The sequence below is a fragment of the Ornithodoros turicata genome, chromosome 9 (assembly GCF_037126465.1).
Source record: "Ornithodoros turicata isolate Travis chromosome 9, ASM3712646v1, whole genome shotgun sequence".
NCBI lineage: Eukaryota > Metazoa > Arthropoda > Arachnida > Ixodida > Argasidae > Ornithodoros > Ornithodoros turicata.
Genome location: NC_088209.1, coordinates 42137217 through 42156915, shown reverse-complemented (window position 1 = coordinate 42156915; position 19699 = coordinate 42137217). Strand labels below are relative to the sequence as shown.

The 19699-nt window shown below is 45.1% G+C and overlaps 1 protein-coding gene and 1 long non-coding RNA gene across 2 annotated transcripts in view; one reads left to right on the top strand and one right to left on the bottom strand.

Annotated features, from left to right (window-relative positions):
• Positions 1–11304, bottom strand: part of LOC135369007 (uncharacterized) — a 50569-nt gene extending 39265 nt beyond the window's left edge. The window contains exon 1 of the long non-coding RNA XR_010414921.1: positions 11262–11304. This is a non-coding gene — a long non-coding RNA (uncharacterized LOC135369007). The remainder of the gene's footprint in view (positions 1–11261) is intronic.
• On the top strand, positions 10575–18762 carry LOC135369005 (solute carrier family 25 member 35-like). Its single transcript, XM_064602597.1, has 5 exons — positions 10575–10920; positions 12098–12286; positions 13224–13472; positions 14110–14271; positions 15377–18762. Exons 2-5 carry the CDS (start codon positions 12143–12145, stop codon positions 15764–15766), a joined length of 945 nt encoding a protein of 314 aa, XP_064458667.1. The 5' UTR covers positions 10575–10920; positions 12098–12142; the 3' UTR covers positions 15767–18762.
• Positions 18763–19699: the final 937 nt, after the last annotated feature.

Genomic DNA, 19699 nt, shown 5'->3' with positions numbered 1-19699 from the left:
AATCTAACGGGAAGTCTTTAAACCCGAATGAAATATAAATAGTGATGAAAGATGAAAGTCACTGAAAAGGTTAGCCAGCTGTAGGACTCGAACCCACATCTTCTGGATTGCCGGTCCAGGGCTCTACCAATTGAGCTAAGCTAACACGCCTTCTCAGCGACTTCCAAAAGGGTGCGTCATCTGAAGGGACAAACCAGCCACTCTCTCTCACTCATCCTCCTTTCACTCTTACATTTTTGCTCACTCACACACACATTCATACGACGGGATCGACGCAGGCGGCAACTGATGAACATGAGACAACTGATGTTCTGAGGCTATTTGGGCTGAGGCTATTTGAGGTATTTGTCCCTTCTACACTGTTAAAACAGAACTTCACCACATAGCACGCTCATAGCCAACCATCATTCCGAATGATATCATTCTGTGTCATGATTTGTTCAAAACAGGGGGGAGGCGCCTACCTGGGACAGATTATCTTGTCCCAGATAGGCGCCTCCCACCTGTTTTGAACAAATCATGACACAGAATGGTATCATCCGGAATGGTGGTTGGCTATGAGCGTGCTATGTGGTGAAGTTCTGTTTTAACAGTGTATGTTGTTCCAGCCTCAGAACATCAGTTGTTTCATGAAATATAAATAGGGTCGACATTTTCGGGCTAAATGCCTTTCGGACCCGGATTCGTGTGGCAAAAAATCGGGAGGTACGAGATACATTCGGGTTATGGGGTTATTATTTTCTTTCTATCCAGCAAGCGGCCCGCAGTCGAAGGTGCACATTTTGGTGCCTGCATCAATGTCCTCGAAATTTTGAACACGATCGCGAAACGCATCGTTGCTTGAATCGTGGATCTCACAACCAAACGATACGTTATCTCTGTCTTATTTGAGCCTTCACATACGGGAGTCCCGTTAAAATAAATAGGACCCCGGACTTTTTTGCGAACTCCGACGAAGGTCAATATCTGAAAGTGGCTGCAATTTTGGAAAATATATCGGCGAGCCAATTCCGTTTATACAACTGCTGCGGGAAAAAGATATTGGGAGACGACATCGAATATACCAGAACGGAGAGATGATCTCTTTTGCGAATGTCATGTCAGGTTCATTCCAACGATAAGGAAAGGAAAGGCCACACCCTCTCATTTACTGACGGAACCTCACTTTCACTGAAAAAAAAAAAGTCGACCTTGTAAAGAAAATTTGCTGCATATTTGGCGGTAAATATTTGATCACGTGCTACCATAACGCTGCGGACAGAACTGACGAAGCCATCTAAAACTATACTGTTAAAACAGAACTTCACCACATAGCACGCTCCTAGCCAACCATCATTCCGAATGATATCATCCCGTGCATTGATTGGTTGAAAATGGGAGGAGGCGCCTATCTACACTCTTAAAAATGAACTTCACCGCATAGCACGCTCCTAGCAAACTACCATCTCGAATGATATCGTTATCTGCCCTGGTTTGTCGAAAACGGGAGGCGTACGCCTTTTTTATGACACTTATGCTGTTCATAATTGATTGAATTTAGGATGTTTTCTATTGTTCAGTATTCCTACCCTACACTCTTAAAAATGAACTTCACCGCATAGCAGGCTCCTAACCAACCACCATCTCGAATGATATCGTTATCTGCCCTGATTTGTTAAAAACGGGAGGCGTACGCCTCTTTTGTGACACTTATGCTGTTCATAATTGTCACAAAAAGGCGTACGCCTCCCGTTTTCAACAAATCAGGGCAGATAACGATATCATTCGAGATTATGGTTGGTTAGGAGCGTGCTATGAGGTGAAGTTCATTTCTAAGAGTGTATATCAACGAAAGCCAAAAACTGTTGTTCCGTGAACTACTGTCACGATGCTGTTCGTCACCACGCGAGCAACCTCAGTAAAATTCACAATTATTTCACACTCTTCTTTTTATTTTATTTATTTATTTCTTTATTTGTTATTTTGCCAGGTACTTCACTGGTGTGACGTCACTAAAGTGCTGTGCGTTTCTTCGCTCTTAGCAAACTATAAACTACGTCACAATTGCTCCGAATAAGATATATGCCTGACGTTCTCGGAAGAGTCCGACTGACTGCCGTTTTGGCTCAAGACTAAAGTAAAACACTATACCCTATGTATGTAGTACAAAGTAGCGTGCAGGGTTGCCAGCTGAGAACCCTTTGTTCACCAGCGCCATCTGCACTACCTGGGGAACAGCGATAGCAGTCATTACCTCAACTGTATATATAACAGCTAACAAATCGACCGCTAGGGTACCGTAATAGCCCCCCCCCCCCCCCCAATCACATACACGTATCGCAATATCAATGCGGGCGGGCGAGCAAGAAAAAGGTACACAAAACGCAAACCTGTTTCTCACAAAAGAACTGCGCTGAGGCGATCAAAGACCGATTGAAGAACGAAATGCGTGATGTGGGGGAGAGGGAGTAAAAACTTTTAAAAGCGGAGCGGAGAGGGGAGGGGAGGAGGGCAAATGAGGGCGAGAAGGAAGCAATCATCCAGTTAATTATCCAAATCCTGTTCTTCGTAGCAACGGGATCAATAAGAGCACTAGAGAATGGCAAGGGGAAGAGGGGGGGGGTCTAATCGAATGCGTTTTGCGAGAATGCGTTTCTCCCTTTCCATCCCTCTTTAACGCTCTCGCCTCGGTTCCTCCTCTCCTCTTCGTGTCGGATAGCCTCGTCCGCAGGTTTCTTACGTGAAGCTTTAGCAGCAGGGACGAAAATGTGATGAAGAGAACCAGGAGGGAAAACAACGTGTTGTGTATGAAAAGGGAGAGGGTGGAATTCACACACAGCCGGACGTACACAACGGTTGAAAAACATTCAGACCTTTAGAAATGTGGCTGGTGGATGGAGGATGGCTGGAGCCCTGGCGCCATCTGTGAAGGGTTGGAGGAAAATGTACCGAGATGCATGCAAAGCGCGTACCCGAACTAGAGAGCAAACCGCTTGCCATCTGTGGGAAAGTGCGAGTACCAAAAACACAATGGGCGCGGACAGCTCGATTTCTGTTCATCTTGTTTTCTTGTTCCGTTGGCATGTTCCACGCCAAGCTCAGGAACACTTGTAGGAACACATGCCAGTTTGCACGACAAGAACTGAGCTTATTAATTTGGTTACCGTTGTCTTTAATACCCACATTATCATTAAAATAGATAGCACTGAGTTGAAGAACAAGAAATATGAGCAGCTTTTGATAAAACCAGTGGTGTAACACGTGTGATGCCTTTCTGTGTGGACATTTTCTTTTTTTTTTTCTTTTTTTCTATTTTTTCACATCCCAACTCAAGCCGCCAAAAGGGCAGTAGTATATGTAAATAAATAAACAAATGTTGTCTGCTTCAACACTCGAAAGAATAGAACACTCTAAAGAACAGAATAAAGAACACTCTAAAGAACAGCAGAACAGAAGAAAAGAACAGAAAGAAGAACAGAAACAGAATTTCACCGCATAGCACGCTGTGCGCCAACCATTGCCGCGAATGATAGGGTTATCGCTTCTGATTTGAAGAGAGAAGGGGGCGTACGCCTTTTTGTGGCAATTTGGATATTGCCACAAAAAGGCGTACGCCCCCTTCTCTCTTGGTTCTGTTTTTAGAGTGCATTCCATCCCATGGAAATTTTAAGAGCGCATTAGATCATTAACAGCCCCTTTCATTAAGTATGCTTCTGTATTGTACGCTGCTGTCAATGCCCATTTCAAAAGTGGAGCCTCATATAGGTCATACCGCTCATACAGCGCACGGCAGGGAATTTGTTGCGCACAACTCTTCTTTCGTGTCACGGAGAGGGCACCAGAGCTGAGTAAAAGGAACAGACAGGCATCCGAGTACTGGCGTTACGTCGCAGATACAGCTTATCAGCCCGGCTCAAATCGCGCCCCCATATGCAAGATTCCTGAGCAGATCTCGTCTCGTGTGGACCTATGTGTTTGAAAGTCTATGTGTGCATGCAATTAGACGGGGTGTAACTCGAAATAAAGTGATCGAAATCCTCGTTGCAAAATAATTAAACTACTGGAAATAACTGTTATCTGACTGTAAAATGTACAGTCGCGCGCGGGACAATGCCAACAGCGAACTAACCTGGACAAAAATATGGAGACATCGAACTTGGCCTAACCTAACAATAAGCTACCAACAGGCCGTTCCATCCTGATGTGATGTGATAAAAAAAATAAAAAAATGGGGATATGAGTTTCGACGAAGTCAAACCGGCTAGCCCATGCAGTACACTTACACACAGAAAGTACAAACAGATTATGAAAAATCAAGGAGATGATGCCCAGAGAAGAACAGAGATGATAATGGAGTTCAACATGCAGTTCAAAAGTCCATCGTGCTCAGCCTGCTAAGCCTGATAACTGCTAAAATGTGGCTTTCGTTCGCTAAAGCGGCTTGGACATACACCGAAAACCCGCGAATTTGAGTGGTTAAATAGTGACGTCCGATTTTTAAGGGGAAATCACTTCTTCAGAAATCTGTGGGTGATTTTCGTTCGCACAAGAGATGTGAACGCTCTAAACTATATCATAATAATCATAGGATTGGTACTGGCGTGTTCTCTTAGCCCTTCTCCAGTCAATGACGTATTTTTTAGAGGACGGGGTTGAGCCGTTGATATTTTAATAAATTAAAGAGAGTTTGGTGCGTCTCGAACATGTGCTGCCATCTAGATAGAGTGTCGCACACTAAAATAGTTGCGAATTCGGGCTCAATACGAATCAACGGATAGCCCTGGGACTCTACACTCTTAAAAAAAAAGGGTGTACTTTAACTCCTTTCCTTGCCACATATATAACACCCTTTTGGAGAGTACCATTACGCTTAAAAGAGTGTCTCCTCACTCCCTCAAGGGAGTAGCATAACACCTTCTCCCTGCCGGGGAGTAATATTACTGTCCAGTAGGGAGAAAGGTGTTATGTTACTCCCTTGAGGGAGTGAGGAGACACCCTTTTGAGCGTAATTGTACTCTCCAAAAGGGTGTTATATATGTGGCAAAAAAAGGAGTTAAGGCACACCCTTTTTTTAAGAGTGTACGAAACATAGACGCCGACTGCGGGGGGGCGCGGGGGCCCTTGCCCCCCCCGGAACATGAACTAGGGGGGGCGCCGCCTCCCCCGGGAAGTCCCGCTAAGAGACTGACAACTCCCGCTGCTCCATTTCATTGACCATATTCATTATATTGCGCGCATTTCGGGTCAAACACCGAGGATTCAATGCATTTTGTTCCTTTTGCACTCAGTTTTCAAAGGCGTAATGCCTTCAGTTGTGCACATCTTCACTGTTTACGTTCTCTCTGTTTTTTTCTTTTGTGTTGTTTTTTTCTGTTCTTCCTTCCTCTTATTTCTATACCAGTTCTGCATACATCTTAGGATCCCGCCAGAGTGTGTGATTCTTCAGCTTTAGTTTTGTGTTCTTCATTTTTCTTTTCCTTTTCTTTCCTTTTTCTGTTTTCTTATTTTCTTCGCCTTTTTTGACTTCTCCCTTTCACTTTTTTTTTGGAATAACAAGCCACCTGGCTTACCTTTCCTTTTTTTTTAAATAAACATATCCCCCCCCCCCCCCCCCGCCAGAGTACTTACTTCGCGGTGCGCCCTTGCCCCCTCCGGGAAAATGAAAACTCTCCGCCTCTGCTAGGGTTGCCACCAGGCCGGTATTATACCGTCACGGCCGGTTATTTGCTCGCTCTGCCGGTTGCCGGTAGGAAGATGATACCGGCAGCCTTTTGCCGGTATTTGTGGCTCAACACCTTTCATATGGGCTTTTACGGGGTTTTCCTTTCAACATTCCACTACAGCTTGAATAAATCTGGAGCACAGACCCAACTCCGTTGTCACCAGTCGTTTTCTTGGTTATTCATTATTATTATCATTGTTGTCTTGAGCGAGTACGCTCGTTCTTTCTTTCTCTCTCTCTGTATACTATCCACCCCTCACCCACTTTCCCTTTCCCGCGAACATTTCCTCCTTTCGCTCTATTTCACCTCCTCTCCCTCAGCCGGTATTTTTCACTACGAAAGGTGGCAACCCTAGCCTCTGCTAGTACGAAATGTGCCATTGACAAGGGCAAAGCAAGGAGAACACGCCAGTACTTCCGTTTTGACGATATTTTACGCCGTTACTGAGCGCTGTGCGAACGAACGTTCTCTATTATCTTGCGCAAAAGTGATCCCCCCCTTAAGCACAGCGTGTCACCTGACGAAGCAATGGAGCATTTCCTTTGTTTTTTCGAGACCGTGAAATCGGGAATTTTCGCAACCGGGATCGACGACCTCCCATTAGACGACGCCTATAGACATGAATTCCGTGCGTCAGGTAATGAGTTCTCCTGTTTTCCCAACTCATTATACAGTAGACCCTAACAAACTCTTTCCCTCGCGGTGTCGGGTGTACCAGGAACTAGCTCGAATCACAAGTAATGACGGCCTGTTGCTAGGGTTGCCACCAGGCCGGTATTATACCGGCACGGCCGGTTATTTGCTCGCTCTGCCGGTTGTCGGTAGGAAGGTGATACCGGCAACCTTTTGCCGGTATTTGTGGCTCAACACCTTTCATGGGGCTTTTACGGGGTTTTCCTTTCAACATTCCACTACAGCTTGAATAAATCTGGAGCACATACCCAACTCCGTAGTCACAAGTCGTTTTCTTAGTTATTCATTATTATTATTATTATTATTATTATTATTATTATTATCATTGTTGTCTTGAGCGAGTACGCTCGTTCTTTCTCTCTCTCTGTATACTCTCCACCCCTCACCCACTTTGTTTCCTGCGAACATTTCCTCCTTTGCCTCTATTTCACCTCCTCTCCCTCAGCCGGTATTTTTCACTACGAAGGTGGCAACCCTACCTGTTGCACTCACAGGCCGGCAGTATACACTTGTTACGTCATCTCTTCTTACCAATGCTGCCATTACGCGAGAAAAGATAAACAATAATGATTTGATAATAATTCGGAGTTCATCGTGGTACGAGGCAGTTATAATGATCAGCGACGCACCAGTACCCACAAGAGGGTTCTCTAACGTGTACCGGAATCTCAGTACACGGCACCCCTTGCAGTTACTTGCAGAGGTCGACGCACCTAAACAGCTTGTATACCATACCAGATGGCAATGCATAAAAAGCCAGTAGTTGGTGTAATGATAACAAAATTTGGAGCAGAGTTACACGTTGGTGTCTGGCACTTGCATCTCAACGGCTCTGCTCAACTGCTCTCTACACACTCTTAAAAATGAACTTCACCGCATAGCACGCTCCTAGCCAACCATAATCTCGAATGATATCGTTATCTGCCCTGATTTGTTGAAAACGGGAGGCGTACGCCTTTTTGTGACAATTATGCTGTTCATAATTGCCACCTAGCCAACCATAACCTCGAATGATATCGTTATCTGCCCTGATTTGTTGAAAACGGTAGGCGTACGCCTTTTTTGTGACAATTATGAACAGCATAATTGTCACAAAAAGGCGTACGCCTCCCGTTTTCAACAAATCAGGGCAGATAACGATATCATTCGAGGTTATGGTTGGCTAGGAGCGTGCTATGCGGTAAAGTTCATTGTTAAGAGTGCAGAAACGTTGCAGGAAAAACTTGTGGAAAGGGGAACGGAGGAAAGCAAAGGATGTTTGTAAGTATAGGCTGTGCCCTCTCCCAACGGCTAAATTGGGAAAACAATAGACGACTATAGATCCGTGGGGATGCTGGACACAACCCCCTCGCCCGAAGATATCGATACGAATGTTGATATTATCTGCTGCTTATCGGCACATTTCTCCACGAATGGCCCCCGTATAACTTCGACAGAAGGAGGACTGCAAAGCAGGGGTTATCGCCACTGACAAAGAAGGGGTCGAGGAGTGGGCGTACATAATCATCGTATTCCTCCTCTTTCTTAGCCGAACTACAATCTACCCCGCGTTTAATGATACATTGTGCCGAGGTCAGCTATGCAAAACGGACTTTGCAGCTCTTCCAAGGCCACCAGGTGTTTTTCCTGTAGCTCGACATATGTTGAGAGTGTGAGACCGGTATTGTTCTGATTTCATGACTACGAAATAATTTACGTTCATTTATAAACTAAACGTCCGTAAAAAGTCCCGATTAACTTGAATTTGCGAATGTTTATCAATGTCCCCGCGAACACGACCAAGGTATCAATGAAATCTTGTTCGTGAGCGCGTTCCTTATCGTCCCTCTGTTTTTTTTTCTTTGTTTTTCTTTTCGTTTTCTTTTTTTACCCTCGCTACAAGCTCACTCAATTTCGGTTACATCAATAGTACGAATGTCACATCGCGAAACCGAAACTAAGTTGTGTTTAGCTACCCAAAAAGTAGCTAAACTGCTTTGTGAGTAGTTTAGCTACTTTTTGAGTAGTTTAGTGTAATTTTACGTAATTTAGTATATAATTAGGGTGCGGCTCCTAACTTTCAAACTGAACGCCTGAATTGCGGAAAATTTATTTCATTCAACGAATTCTTTTACCTTTGTTGTTGCACCCACAATATGCCCGTCACCAGGTTTTCTTAAACCAATGTTTCTAAAAGATATAGAGCATTCCGCTTAAATCTTTCGGTCCCGCACAACGGATACTACGCCACCAAAAGCGACCGAAACTGGCCTGAACAGCCTGAATGCTAGCCCGGTCGAGCAACATTGTGCACTTGTTGTCGTTTGGCTTCTTCGTGCTACAGCCCGCTGAAGTTTCTAGAAAACCGCACTTCATCGTAATATCCAACAAGTTCTGTATATTACAAAATGATTGAGATCACCTGCAACGACAGGTTGGGCAAAAAAGTCCGCGTGAAGTGCAAGTATCCTTTTCTTTGCCGGTGTTTGTCTTTTCTTGTGTTACGTGCGCTCCACATGTTCAAAGCGTCATTCTGCTGCGGTTTAAAATCCTTATCTTACGCGTATTCAGCGAAGACGACACTATTGGTGATTTAAAGAAGCTTATCGCCGCACAAACTGGAACGAGATGGGACAAAATTGTCTTGAAAAAATGGTAAGTGTCGTCTGCTTGATGTGCGAACACAGACGCTTTAAAACGGCTCTGTTTGGTTCTGTCAGGTATACCGTTTTCAAGGACAACATCAAGCTCGAAGACTGTATCCTTTTATTAGCGACGTCGGAATATATGCAGAGTTCGATATGATACGATTTAGCGCACCGCATGTCACTTTTTCTCATGATCAAAGTTGTTTCGTGCATAAGTAAGAACCCTGGTTAAGAACAGCGCGGAAGGAGCAAGGAAGGCCTGGCGGTAATACTCAAATCTTGGTCAATCAAATGACTAATCCATTATCCACGTCTCGCAAAATTTCAATGTCCAGTCCGTATGAGGATAGTGTAATGTAAAATGACTGGCAAGTGACAAGGTTTCAGAGTGACGTTGCATGGTCTCTTTCTCTCTCTCTCTCTCTCACACACACACACACACAAATAAACAAACAAACAAACAAACACATTCAATGCCATGCATCATACCAGCATTATGTACACTGCAGTGTAGCTTTGGCAAGCATACTATCTGATGCACAGGATATACAATCAAACTATTAAAGCTATAACGAAAAGAGCATGTTTGTTATACCGAAACACACTGGGCAAATGCAAAGCAAAAACGCTGACAGACACACACAGACAGACATCGTCTGTTTTTCTTTGTGTTCGCCCAGTATGTTTCAATCAAACCATGACACGAATCGTGTTAGGACTTAAGATGCACACAAGAAGTGGTTTGAGTATTTATATGCTTCTCTTGGCTTCGCTTCTTTCTGGTCAGAGGCCTTAACAAAAGCTTAGATGAAATCCATGATGGCATGAATCTGGAGTTGTACTACCAGTGAAGATCACCAGCCCTGAACTTTGTGTAAACTACATGTTGATATTTTATTTGTGTTTCAGTGTGTTTTCTTTTTTTGTTGACTCATGCTGCAGAGTGAGAAATAAAACACATTTTTTAAAATATGTCTTTCTCTATTGGTTTTCGTCCCTCAAATTGCATCCAACACCTAGGACATCCCTATTCGTGTGCCAAAGTGATTAACTAAAAAATTATTAAAAAAAACTCCTGAGTGCAGTCCATAGCGGCAAACCTGATTGGGGCAAAAACGCATAGACAACACAACACAGAGCTACCTGTGTTGTGTTGTTTATGTGTTTTGCTCTGCTCAGGTTTCATACACCACGAATTTGCCTTTGTTTACGCATTTTTTTCTGAGTGCAGTTTCTTGTTTGCTCCTGCATGACTCTATAAACATGCCCAAATTGTTTTTTTTTTCTTTTCTTTTCAGAAATGTCATGTCTTGAATATGTCATTAATGGTTTTAGCAACAAGTCTACTGTACCGACTACCGAGTGCATTCAGTCAGGTGTGCCTGAGGCTTTACGTGGTAGCACAGCAGTTTCCTGCAATTTTTCAAACTTCTTAATATCACAATTACGAGGAATTTCTGTGCCTTGCGTTCGCGCACTTTCTTGATTACGAACTTTCAACGCAGTGTTCGTCACCCAGAGTACTTGCGACATTCGTACACAGAAGGCGCCACAGCAGCATTCCTCCAATTTTGATTTCTCGCTGCTGCTAACTTTAGCGCTAACAATGCGCATGTAACAAAAGGGGTTTAAATTCCCCAAATGTGATATTGTGTTGTGACCTATCAGGGACTCCGCATGCAACCTGCAACGCAGACGAGGTATCTATCTCAGCATGTTTCAATCGTGGTTTCAATAACGCATCAGCCGTGAGCGTCTGCATGTTCTTGCGACGATTCCAGAAGACATGCATATCGACCTACGCAGCTCAACCGATCTCCACTGCTACAATGTGCAGCGTTAACTACGCCGTCGATCTGCTTTGTGAAGAAAGTATGATTTCCTGCAAGATTGCGAAGGTATGCCTACTTTCAAGTTAAATATATGATACCGGCGGCCTTGATACCAGATATCCGGTACCGCGTATCAATGTGACCTTCTCAGTTTTGGGTCACCGTTGAGACTCCCCTGTTGCTGCACAGTTGAGGGTTGCGGATGCGGAACACGTGCATGAAATGCGTGCACGCTTGACGAGGTGCTGTTTTTGGAAATCAAGTTTGCGACGCAAGCACGAGCTAACAGATGATACGTGCGCCGGTCCCGCCATCTGTGGAGCGTTTTGAGGACTAGAATCACGCCACAGCCGTCGCGCGCGCGCGATACGACTGCTGCGTTTCGCGTGCAAGGCTGTTGGGCTCACCTTGATATGTAGACGCGCTTTCCTGCGGCATACTAGCACTAGCACTAGCGTCGCTGTCTGGCTTTTCGACCACTGCTATATTTCACACTAGTATTTGCTGATCGCACACGAAGGCATGGGCATGGAAAGTATGGGCGCACACGACGTTACACAGCCGCATGGGTGACTCATAAATATCGAGTACAACAGAAAAATGATAACGCGCCTTGCCACTGTGGAGGATAAGAAGAGACAAAAATAGATTGAAGTAACAAGTCCAATGCATCTGAGTTTTGCGTATGTTTTCGTCATTTGATTAATAATGACTTGAACTTTACCGTAAACACGGCATATGAACTTTCGAAAATGCTTTGACTTTTAAAGAGTATTGGAAAATATGGGATAAAAATTACGGTAAAATATAAATATAAAAACGTTTAGATACTTCACGACCTATTTTGTTTCCGAGGAATAATACAATATTTTTCGTTCAATCATTCCTGAAATGAACTGTATCTGATATATTATAAGATATCAGTATGTAGATAGTAGGTGTACAGAAAGAATACTGTGTCGTACCGCTCTCACTCTCAAGCCTTGGCCCACTCTCAGGCCTTGTTTACTCTGGGTGGTGTTGCTTGGGATCTTTTGTCCTTTTGCTGTACTTGTTCAGTGCAGTAGTGTTCCTTAAATTGTATACAGCCCTTCTGCGGCATCACTGGACGGACAGACAGACAGACTTCCAAGCTTTTTGCGCAGATGACATCAGACATCTAATGTGTCTTGCAGTTGGCCGTAACTTTCCGGACCACCTTCATTTTCCTTTTTCTCGCATTTTGTCTTTTTGCCTATAACAGGTGACTCTACAGAAAGACTGATACAGCACCAATGCTATCGTCATCATGGCCGAGATCCTTGTGGCCGCTGTTGCGTCCTGTTCACCCAGCCTCATTACGCATCCCATTGAGGTGGCCAAGCTTCGCATCCAGCTGCAGGGCGAGCTCCAGCGGAAGATTCCCAAGCGGATCTACCGCAACGTCCCACAGGTTCAAGAAAAACTGTTGATCATATTGTTGCAGAAAATTAGATTTGAAGTGATATCTTCAAAAGGCATCCAGGGTGCTAATGTAAAGAATGCTCGCATACTGTTACTTTTTTTATAAGGGTAACTTATAACTAAGTAGTTACCACTTTTTGTTAAAGTAACGGTAAAATCTAAGTGAAACCCAGTTACTCAGGTATCGCAATATTTTCCACGTGTCTGTTCCAGGCCGTTTTTCCCAGCCAGGAATTCCACGAATTTTGTCATCTCATACGCAGTCAGGATGGCCTGAGACTAACTCCCATGGCCTTACACTGGCCCATAGGAAAACCCCCGTTTATAATACGGTATAATTATGCTTGGACAGTAGGATTGCTACGACAATTTTTTTAGTTACACTTATTCAACTTTTTTAAAATGTAACTGCGAAGTATAACTAGGTTACTTCAATGTGGCGACTGTAGCTGTAACTAGTTACATTTCCAAGACATGTAGGAACTGTAAAAAAGTAACTGTAACCTCAGTTACTACTTTTGCAGGGCAATTGTAACTGCGTTACTTTTTTTAGTAGCTTACCCATGACTGCATTGCTGCATACATGTATTGCATGAGCACACTTGCCGGCATCTCCATTGTTATCAGCATCATCGTAAGCACGCTTACTAGACCACTGCAAAGAAGGCCCAGGCTTTCTGGTACGCCCGAACCCGTGCAGTGCACTAACGCTTACACCAACTAAAGCTTAGATAAATTGTGCTTTTTCCGACTCATTGTCTGCTTTAGGTGTGACATTGCATCTAATATTAAAGTTTATGTTTCCATTTGATGAGCATTATTTTCAGAACCATTAATATCTTTGGCACTATACTGCGCACAAAAGTGCAGCGAATAGTCCCACGTGAACCTGAGAATATCCAACGTCGAAACACCTCTGTTCTCAGGCCATCTACACTATCGCGCGTCATGATGGCCTCCTCGCCATCTACCGTGGCCTCATTCCAGGAATAGGCTACCAGCTGGTCGCCAACGGACTTCGTCTGGGTATCTTCCAGATCATCGAAGACTTTGGCTTCACACTTGACGGAAACCTAGAGCCCAGCATCAAGCTCAGTGCCTATTCTGGAGCTGTGTCCGGCGCTATTGGTGCCTTTGCTGGGTCACCACTGTTCTTGCTCAAGACTCATATGCAGGTGATGCTGCCTCACTTAGCCTCATTGTCTCGAACCAGTGGCTTGATTTACCGTGGCAGAGGAAAAACCGGAATAGCTACTCACGGTCATGTCACGGCAGTGCGAGCACATGCTATAAAATTCAATTATAAGTCATTACTTGCAAATTTAATTGAAATATGTCACGCTGTGACTCTGTGCATCGTAAGAAAGCGTGTCGCAGCATTTTTAAAATTTTGGTTTTAGGTCGGTGCTGTTGCTTTAAGCTATTCTTGCAAACTACTTCTGGCTTGCCTACGATAAAAGGGCAATATTTCGAGAATAAAAGGTTAAAGTTGCAACAGGCCTGACAAATATGAAGCTTACAATGTTCAGTGAGTAGCTTTAATTTCAATTAACAATTTAAGTGCTGACAAGACCTTATCACTACTCTAACGTGACACAGTACCTTGCAGGTGCTGCAATCACTACTTCACAATCAGTGGCTAAGGCTAGGCGGGTAGCAAGATAACGCTAGCAACGGAGAGACAGCCGGATCAGACCACACTGCCCTCTGCGGTGCTTTCCCTGGGGTCTTCTACCAGGCTTTCCAGAAAGTTGAAAATGTTTAGTACGTCAAAAGTGACCTTGCAAAAGTGACACCGTATGACCTGTGCAGGTGCAATCTGCAACAGAAAAGATAGCAGTTGGGTACCAACACGGCTACACGTCTGCGAGGGCGGCATTCCTCGAGATCTATCGTAGGCAGGGAATCAAGCACGGTCTGTGGCGTGCCACCACGTCTAACATGCTACGGATCTCCACAGCATCTGCCATCCAGGTGCTTGACAACAGCGTTATCATTTATATTTGTGTCGTACTTGAATGGCTTGTAGAGCACTAGTCATGCATGGAGCCAACCTATCTATTTGCCGTCACTATGTAAGAGCCAAAGCATGTACGGACCTAAGGCACTACCAGGGATGGATCTAGGGGTGCATCAGGGGTGCATCTAGGGATGCACCAGGGGTGCATCTACCATGCTGGACGCTCCTCTCAGAAAAACCGTGGATCCGCCCCTGGGCACTACTACGTAAGGTACCTACATCCGTTTCAGAGCGCACTGGCCTGAGATGTGCGCCAAATACTAGTCCTAGTGTTTTCTTCAACGATCCATGACTAAGCATTCGTGGCAAAACACGGACCGTTGATGAAAGAGTTGCCGTGTCAACGATAACGAATCATCAGATTACGTTCTCTGGAAATAGTTTAGCATGGTATGTCGCAAACTTCTAGTTTATACCTGCATTTACCGTCGAAATATTGCATTTATTTTCCTTCTACTCACGAACACATACACGACACGTGCAAGTACGAGTACCTCATGCTTGTTGTTGTATACCGGAAGTCAGGTCCCCCAAACTCACCTCGGAAAAGCGTGCAATGAAGAAGGCCGCCACTAGATACCCCACTGTTGCCGTTCGGGATCACTTCCGCGCGCTAAGTTTAGCGGCAAAATGTTTTTGTTGTTTCTGCAAACGAATCTAGTCTTTATATGTCCGAATAAAACGCGTATAACAACTTTCTGTGTCGTGTTTTATTTTTTGGTCCCGTTTTTAAACGTGTTGAGCGATCGGAAGGATCTAGTTAACGGCTGCGTGCATCACATAGCGTACCTGTCGTACCAGGCGCCGCAGTCGTCCATTTCTCCTTCGGTGACTTGGCCTGGCTTGGATTGTGCTTCAACTGGATCTTTAGCGCGCTACAATCCAACGCAAGCCAATGTCTGGTAACAATGGGGTATCTAAGGGCAGCATCCGGCATTGCACGCATCGAGATAGGAACAAATACGTGGGAAAATGGCGACCTTGGGGGACCTGCCGGAGGTCTAGGTGCACAGTTGGACGACGGCGAATAACTCTCAACGTGTTTCAACGTTCCCGCAGTTGGCCACCTTCACCGGCATGAAATCCCTGCTCAACACAGCCTGCGAGTGGAAGGAACGGTACTTCTTCATCAACACGGTCCTGGCTGCCTTTTTCTCCGGTCTGCTCTCCGCGCCCGTGATCGCCGCCGTGGACGTGCTCAGGTGCCGCATGTACGCCCAGCCCTCCAAACCTAGTGGTGAGGGCCTGTACTACAAGAGCCTCTGGGACTGCATACGCAAGATCAAGAAGACAGAGGGCGTGCGCGGCTTTGGAAAGGGCGCTGGGGGCGCCTTCCTGTACACCCTCATGACGTCCTCCATTACGCTTGTGTCCTGGGATGAGCTCAAAAGCAAGCGCAAGGAGAGACGTCACTCCAGAGACTACTACATTGACTTTGGGTATCAGTAGAGGTACTAGCTCTTTACAGGAGCTTGTGCAGGGAAGCCATGTGCCATGGGAACTGCGGTAGTGCGCATGATAGTGAATGAGCCAACTGTTTTGTCTGGTGGTTTCCGTACGAAGAGAAGTGTAAGGACGTCTTCTTCAACGTGTATTTTGAAGATCAAACAATTGTTTCTGGAGAAGGATTACAAGATCCAAACTTCTTGGTTAGCCCACGTAGCCTGGCGATCACACCGTGTGGTGCGGCAAGTAGTGGCGTACGAAAGGCCTTCACGCAAGACAAGACGGGGCGAGGACAGTCGTTTTTGGATGCCGTTTTTTTTTAATAGCTGGACGTGGTCACGTCGTTTTACACGCGTTGTTTTTGAAGAAGCACGAAGAAAGGACAATGGTTACGAAGCACGAAAGATTAACCAACGAACTGTACCGCTATACTGTGTATCTAGCCTGTGCTGGCGACGAAGTTGAATTCTGACACCCAAGTGATACGAAACGGAACTTCTGTCATCTCTCCCTACACTGCAATACGAACCCCAGCACGAAGTGCCCGTTCAAATGTGCAGTCGCCAGAAGCCCTACAGCTTCTGTAACAACTAGAGAGGGCTGCTCACTCCTAGTTCTGCCATGAAACCCATCGAGACGACCTCTTTTCCTTCCTTTCGATTTGTTTCATTGCTTGTTTGTTTGTTTGCTCTCATCTATTCTGTCCATGGTTATCTTTCATACTGCACCAGTTGAAAAGCTCAAAGGGGAAAAAAAAAAAAAAAAACAGTCTGTTCAAAATATTAGCGGCTTGCCCAATATGAGGCTTACGTCTCAATTTACCACCGCCAGGTTGCCGGACTTTCCACTTTCTCACATAGAAGAAAAGGCAAAGCAGCTTCTTTTTTTTTTTTTTTTTTCAGATGACCCTCAACTTTTCCAAGACTGCTAAAAAATCATTTCGAATGAAATATTGTTTTTATAGAGGAGTACATGCAGCAACATGTTGAAAAAGCCACACAGGCCGCATTTATGTCATTGAATTGTTTACACCCACAACAAACTTTTCTTCGCTTTGTTAGCAATTACTGTCTTTCTCTCTCACCAAAATCCAAACTGCTGGTGTAACTGTGAAGACAGTAACATTCGTCTTCAGGTCCGAGAAAATCTTACTCCTTTCACGATGAATTTACTCTACAGGTTTTCCCGGTGATTTTAATCCAAGTGCCAGCTAAGTTAATCCATGCCCCATAAAGTTTGCATGGCACGTGGATTAATTTAGCTGGCACTTGGATTAAAATCGCCGGGAAAACCTGTAGAAAGAGCAAGGAGTTCCATGAGAATGAAACGAGCAAGAGACTCGTAGACGCACAGCATGCGTTAAGAAGCCAGCCACTTTTTTGCCGTTAAGGTAGTAACTTACTTTCTGTTTCCTTTCTGAGGCAACTTATATGGGGAAGTATTATTTCCAAGCTGTCGATATGTAATTCGCAATATATATGCAATTCCGAGAGCAAATACACTATTGGCATTCGCCTTTGCACACGTGTCGGAGCTACCGACCCGCTGTATCCTCAGGTATCTCTTTCCACCAATATATTTCCATTCCTGTTTTCCTGCCGCATGCACCGGGCTTCCAAAACATGGAGTACTACATTTGTAAGGAGGAGAGAATGGATGGAAAGGCATAGTATACGTTGTTGTAGTTTTACCTTTAGTAATTATGCCTTTAGAGTTACCTTCTAAATGTGTCGTAATTTGTTAAAGGGGCGGTCGCATCCATTCCAGCCGATTTCGGAACTATGGTGTCATTTTTTCTTTCCTAGTGGACCGCTGACCACGGTATCGAAAATCCTACGGGAAATAGTGACATAGTTTGACTGCTATTCGGTGGAATACACGAAAAGAGCAGACGCCGGATGTTGAGAGTGTGCAGGAATTCCCTCTCTGGAAAAAGGCGGAAACGTCATTCCCTACACCACCAATCGGACCACGGCCTTGAGAAAGGGGATGCTGCGGCGGTGCGTGCGGCTTTCCCCTCTGACAGAGTCCCTCTCGCTCCTCGTGTTAGGGTGTGACGTAAAGACGTGATCTCGTTGTCGCCTTTAAAATTTGTTTATTTAATATCTAAGCACTTTTCGGACAAAAAAAAAATTGCCAAGTATATGGTCGGCCGATGCCGAACATGGGTTTCATAGATGGGTTTGTGGATGCCGACTGTCCCTTTAAACAAATCTGGAAGCTTAAAAATCTACAGCTGCCCTCGGTGGCTTAGTCAGTATAGCGCGTCCGGCTGCTGATCCCAAGATCGCGGGTTCAAACCCGGCCGAGGACGGTGGCAACTTGGTGGAAGGGTACAAGTTGCACAGACACGCAGTCTTCCGCGAGGGACGTTAAATGTGGTGTGCCGTGTGTGTCCAGATTTCGGCGTAGGTTGAAGAACCCTCGGGTGGACAAAATTAATCCGCAGACCCGACCACTGTGGCCACTTTGTCTCACGACGTAAACCCCCGAGTTATTATTGTTATTATTAAAAATCTAGACACGACACTTGAGCACCCTATTGACGAAAGCGTTAACGTCTGCTCTACCAGCACTATTTTTTTTTAAGGAGCAGAGGAAATGTGGTACTTTATCGTTGGAAATGCTTTATTTTGCAGTTTGCACTGTTGTGCAGTGACTCCCGAACCATTACTTCCCAGAGGCCTTTCTGCTTGCAACAAAGTACTCCTTTAGAGTGTTCTACTCTTGCCTGTGATACTTTCAGACGCAGATCTGTACAGAAGTATTGCTATTACACTCGTGGAATGTTCCTCCAGGGCCATGTTGCCAAACTTTGCTCATGCTTGAGTCTCGCACTTCAATGTTTGATAAATTAAACTCGCATTTCTAAAGAAGAGTCAGAATGTTTTTTGGTAACACAGAGCTTCTTGTTGATTGCCAAAAATAAAAACTGTATCGCACCTACCTGACAGGAAATAAAAGACAAAAACGTTTTGAAATCCGCGTGGTTGCAACGCGGATAGAACCGCGTATCTCTGCGGTGCGTGCGGATATCTGCATTTTATCCGCAAATAAGCATCAGTGCCTCTAACAACGTCCTGTAAAGGGAGCCATAATTGAGAGTCCCCCTCCCCGGAAGCCCCCCCCCCCCCTGGAAAAAATCATGGGAACGCCCATGCGCGTATGTGTGGATGTACACAATATCCGCACACGTATGTGGATACACCTATTTCAACTATAGCGCGGTCGCGGATCTCACATGGCCGGATGCCGTGCGGATACTGTCGCTCTTATCCGCGCTCATCTCTAACTATAGCGCCAATCAAGTGGCGCCTAACCAGGTAGCACGGCGATGTCGCAATCTTTGTTATAACGCGGAAGGAATGGTAGTATCCGGGGGATCGCATTAACCGGGGGATCGCATTAACCGGGGGACCGCATTAACCAGGGGATCGCATTAACCAGGGATGTACTAACGCGATACTTCGCCGAGTCGTGAACAAAAGAAGCACGAGGCGGGAGATCGTATTATCCGGGAGAACCCAGAAACTACATGTACTTTCTGACAGTTAGGACGAACAAAACCAGAGTAACACGACGATGACAGGATCTATTTGGGAACGCGGAAACCGGGGTATCGTATTAAGCGGAAACGTACTACAAAAACGGCTCTTCTGACGGTGCATGAATAAGAAGAACCGTCGTTTGAGCCGAGAGATCGTATCATCGGGGATCGCGTCATCGCCCTTGCATTGCAGTTCTTCTCATTTTGACAATGAGAACGAGCAAAACTGCAGTCACACCCTGATGATACCATCTATCTTCGCGGGAATTCTTACGAATTACGATTCTTCGAATTATCCGGGAAATTGCGCGAAGCCCGGATTCTAAGAAAACGTACACGCATTTCCAAAGCCACGAAAACACGGCATGGAACAATGCGACTAACCCGCT

What these genes read in the sequence shown, in the direction of transcription:
- LOC135369005 (XM_064602597.1), top strand. Translation starts at nt 12,143, where the DNA reads ATGGCCGAGATCCTTGTGGCCGCTGTTGCGTCCTGTTCACCCAGCCTC. An exon ending in TGCTCAAGACTCATATGCAG is followed by an intron (nt 13,473 to 14,109) that starts GTGATGCTGCCT and finishes TGACCTGTGCAG; the next exon opens with GTGCAATCTGCAACAGAAAA. An exon ending in CCACAGCATCTGCCATCCAG is followed by an intron (nt 14,272 to 15,376) that starts GTGCTTGACAAC and finishes ACGTTCCCGCAG; the next exon opens with TTGGCCACCTTCACCGGCAT.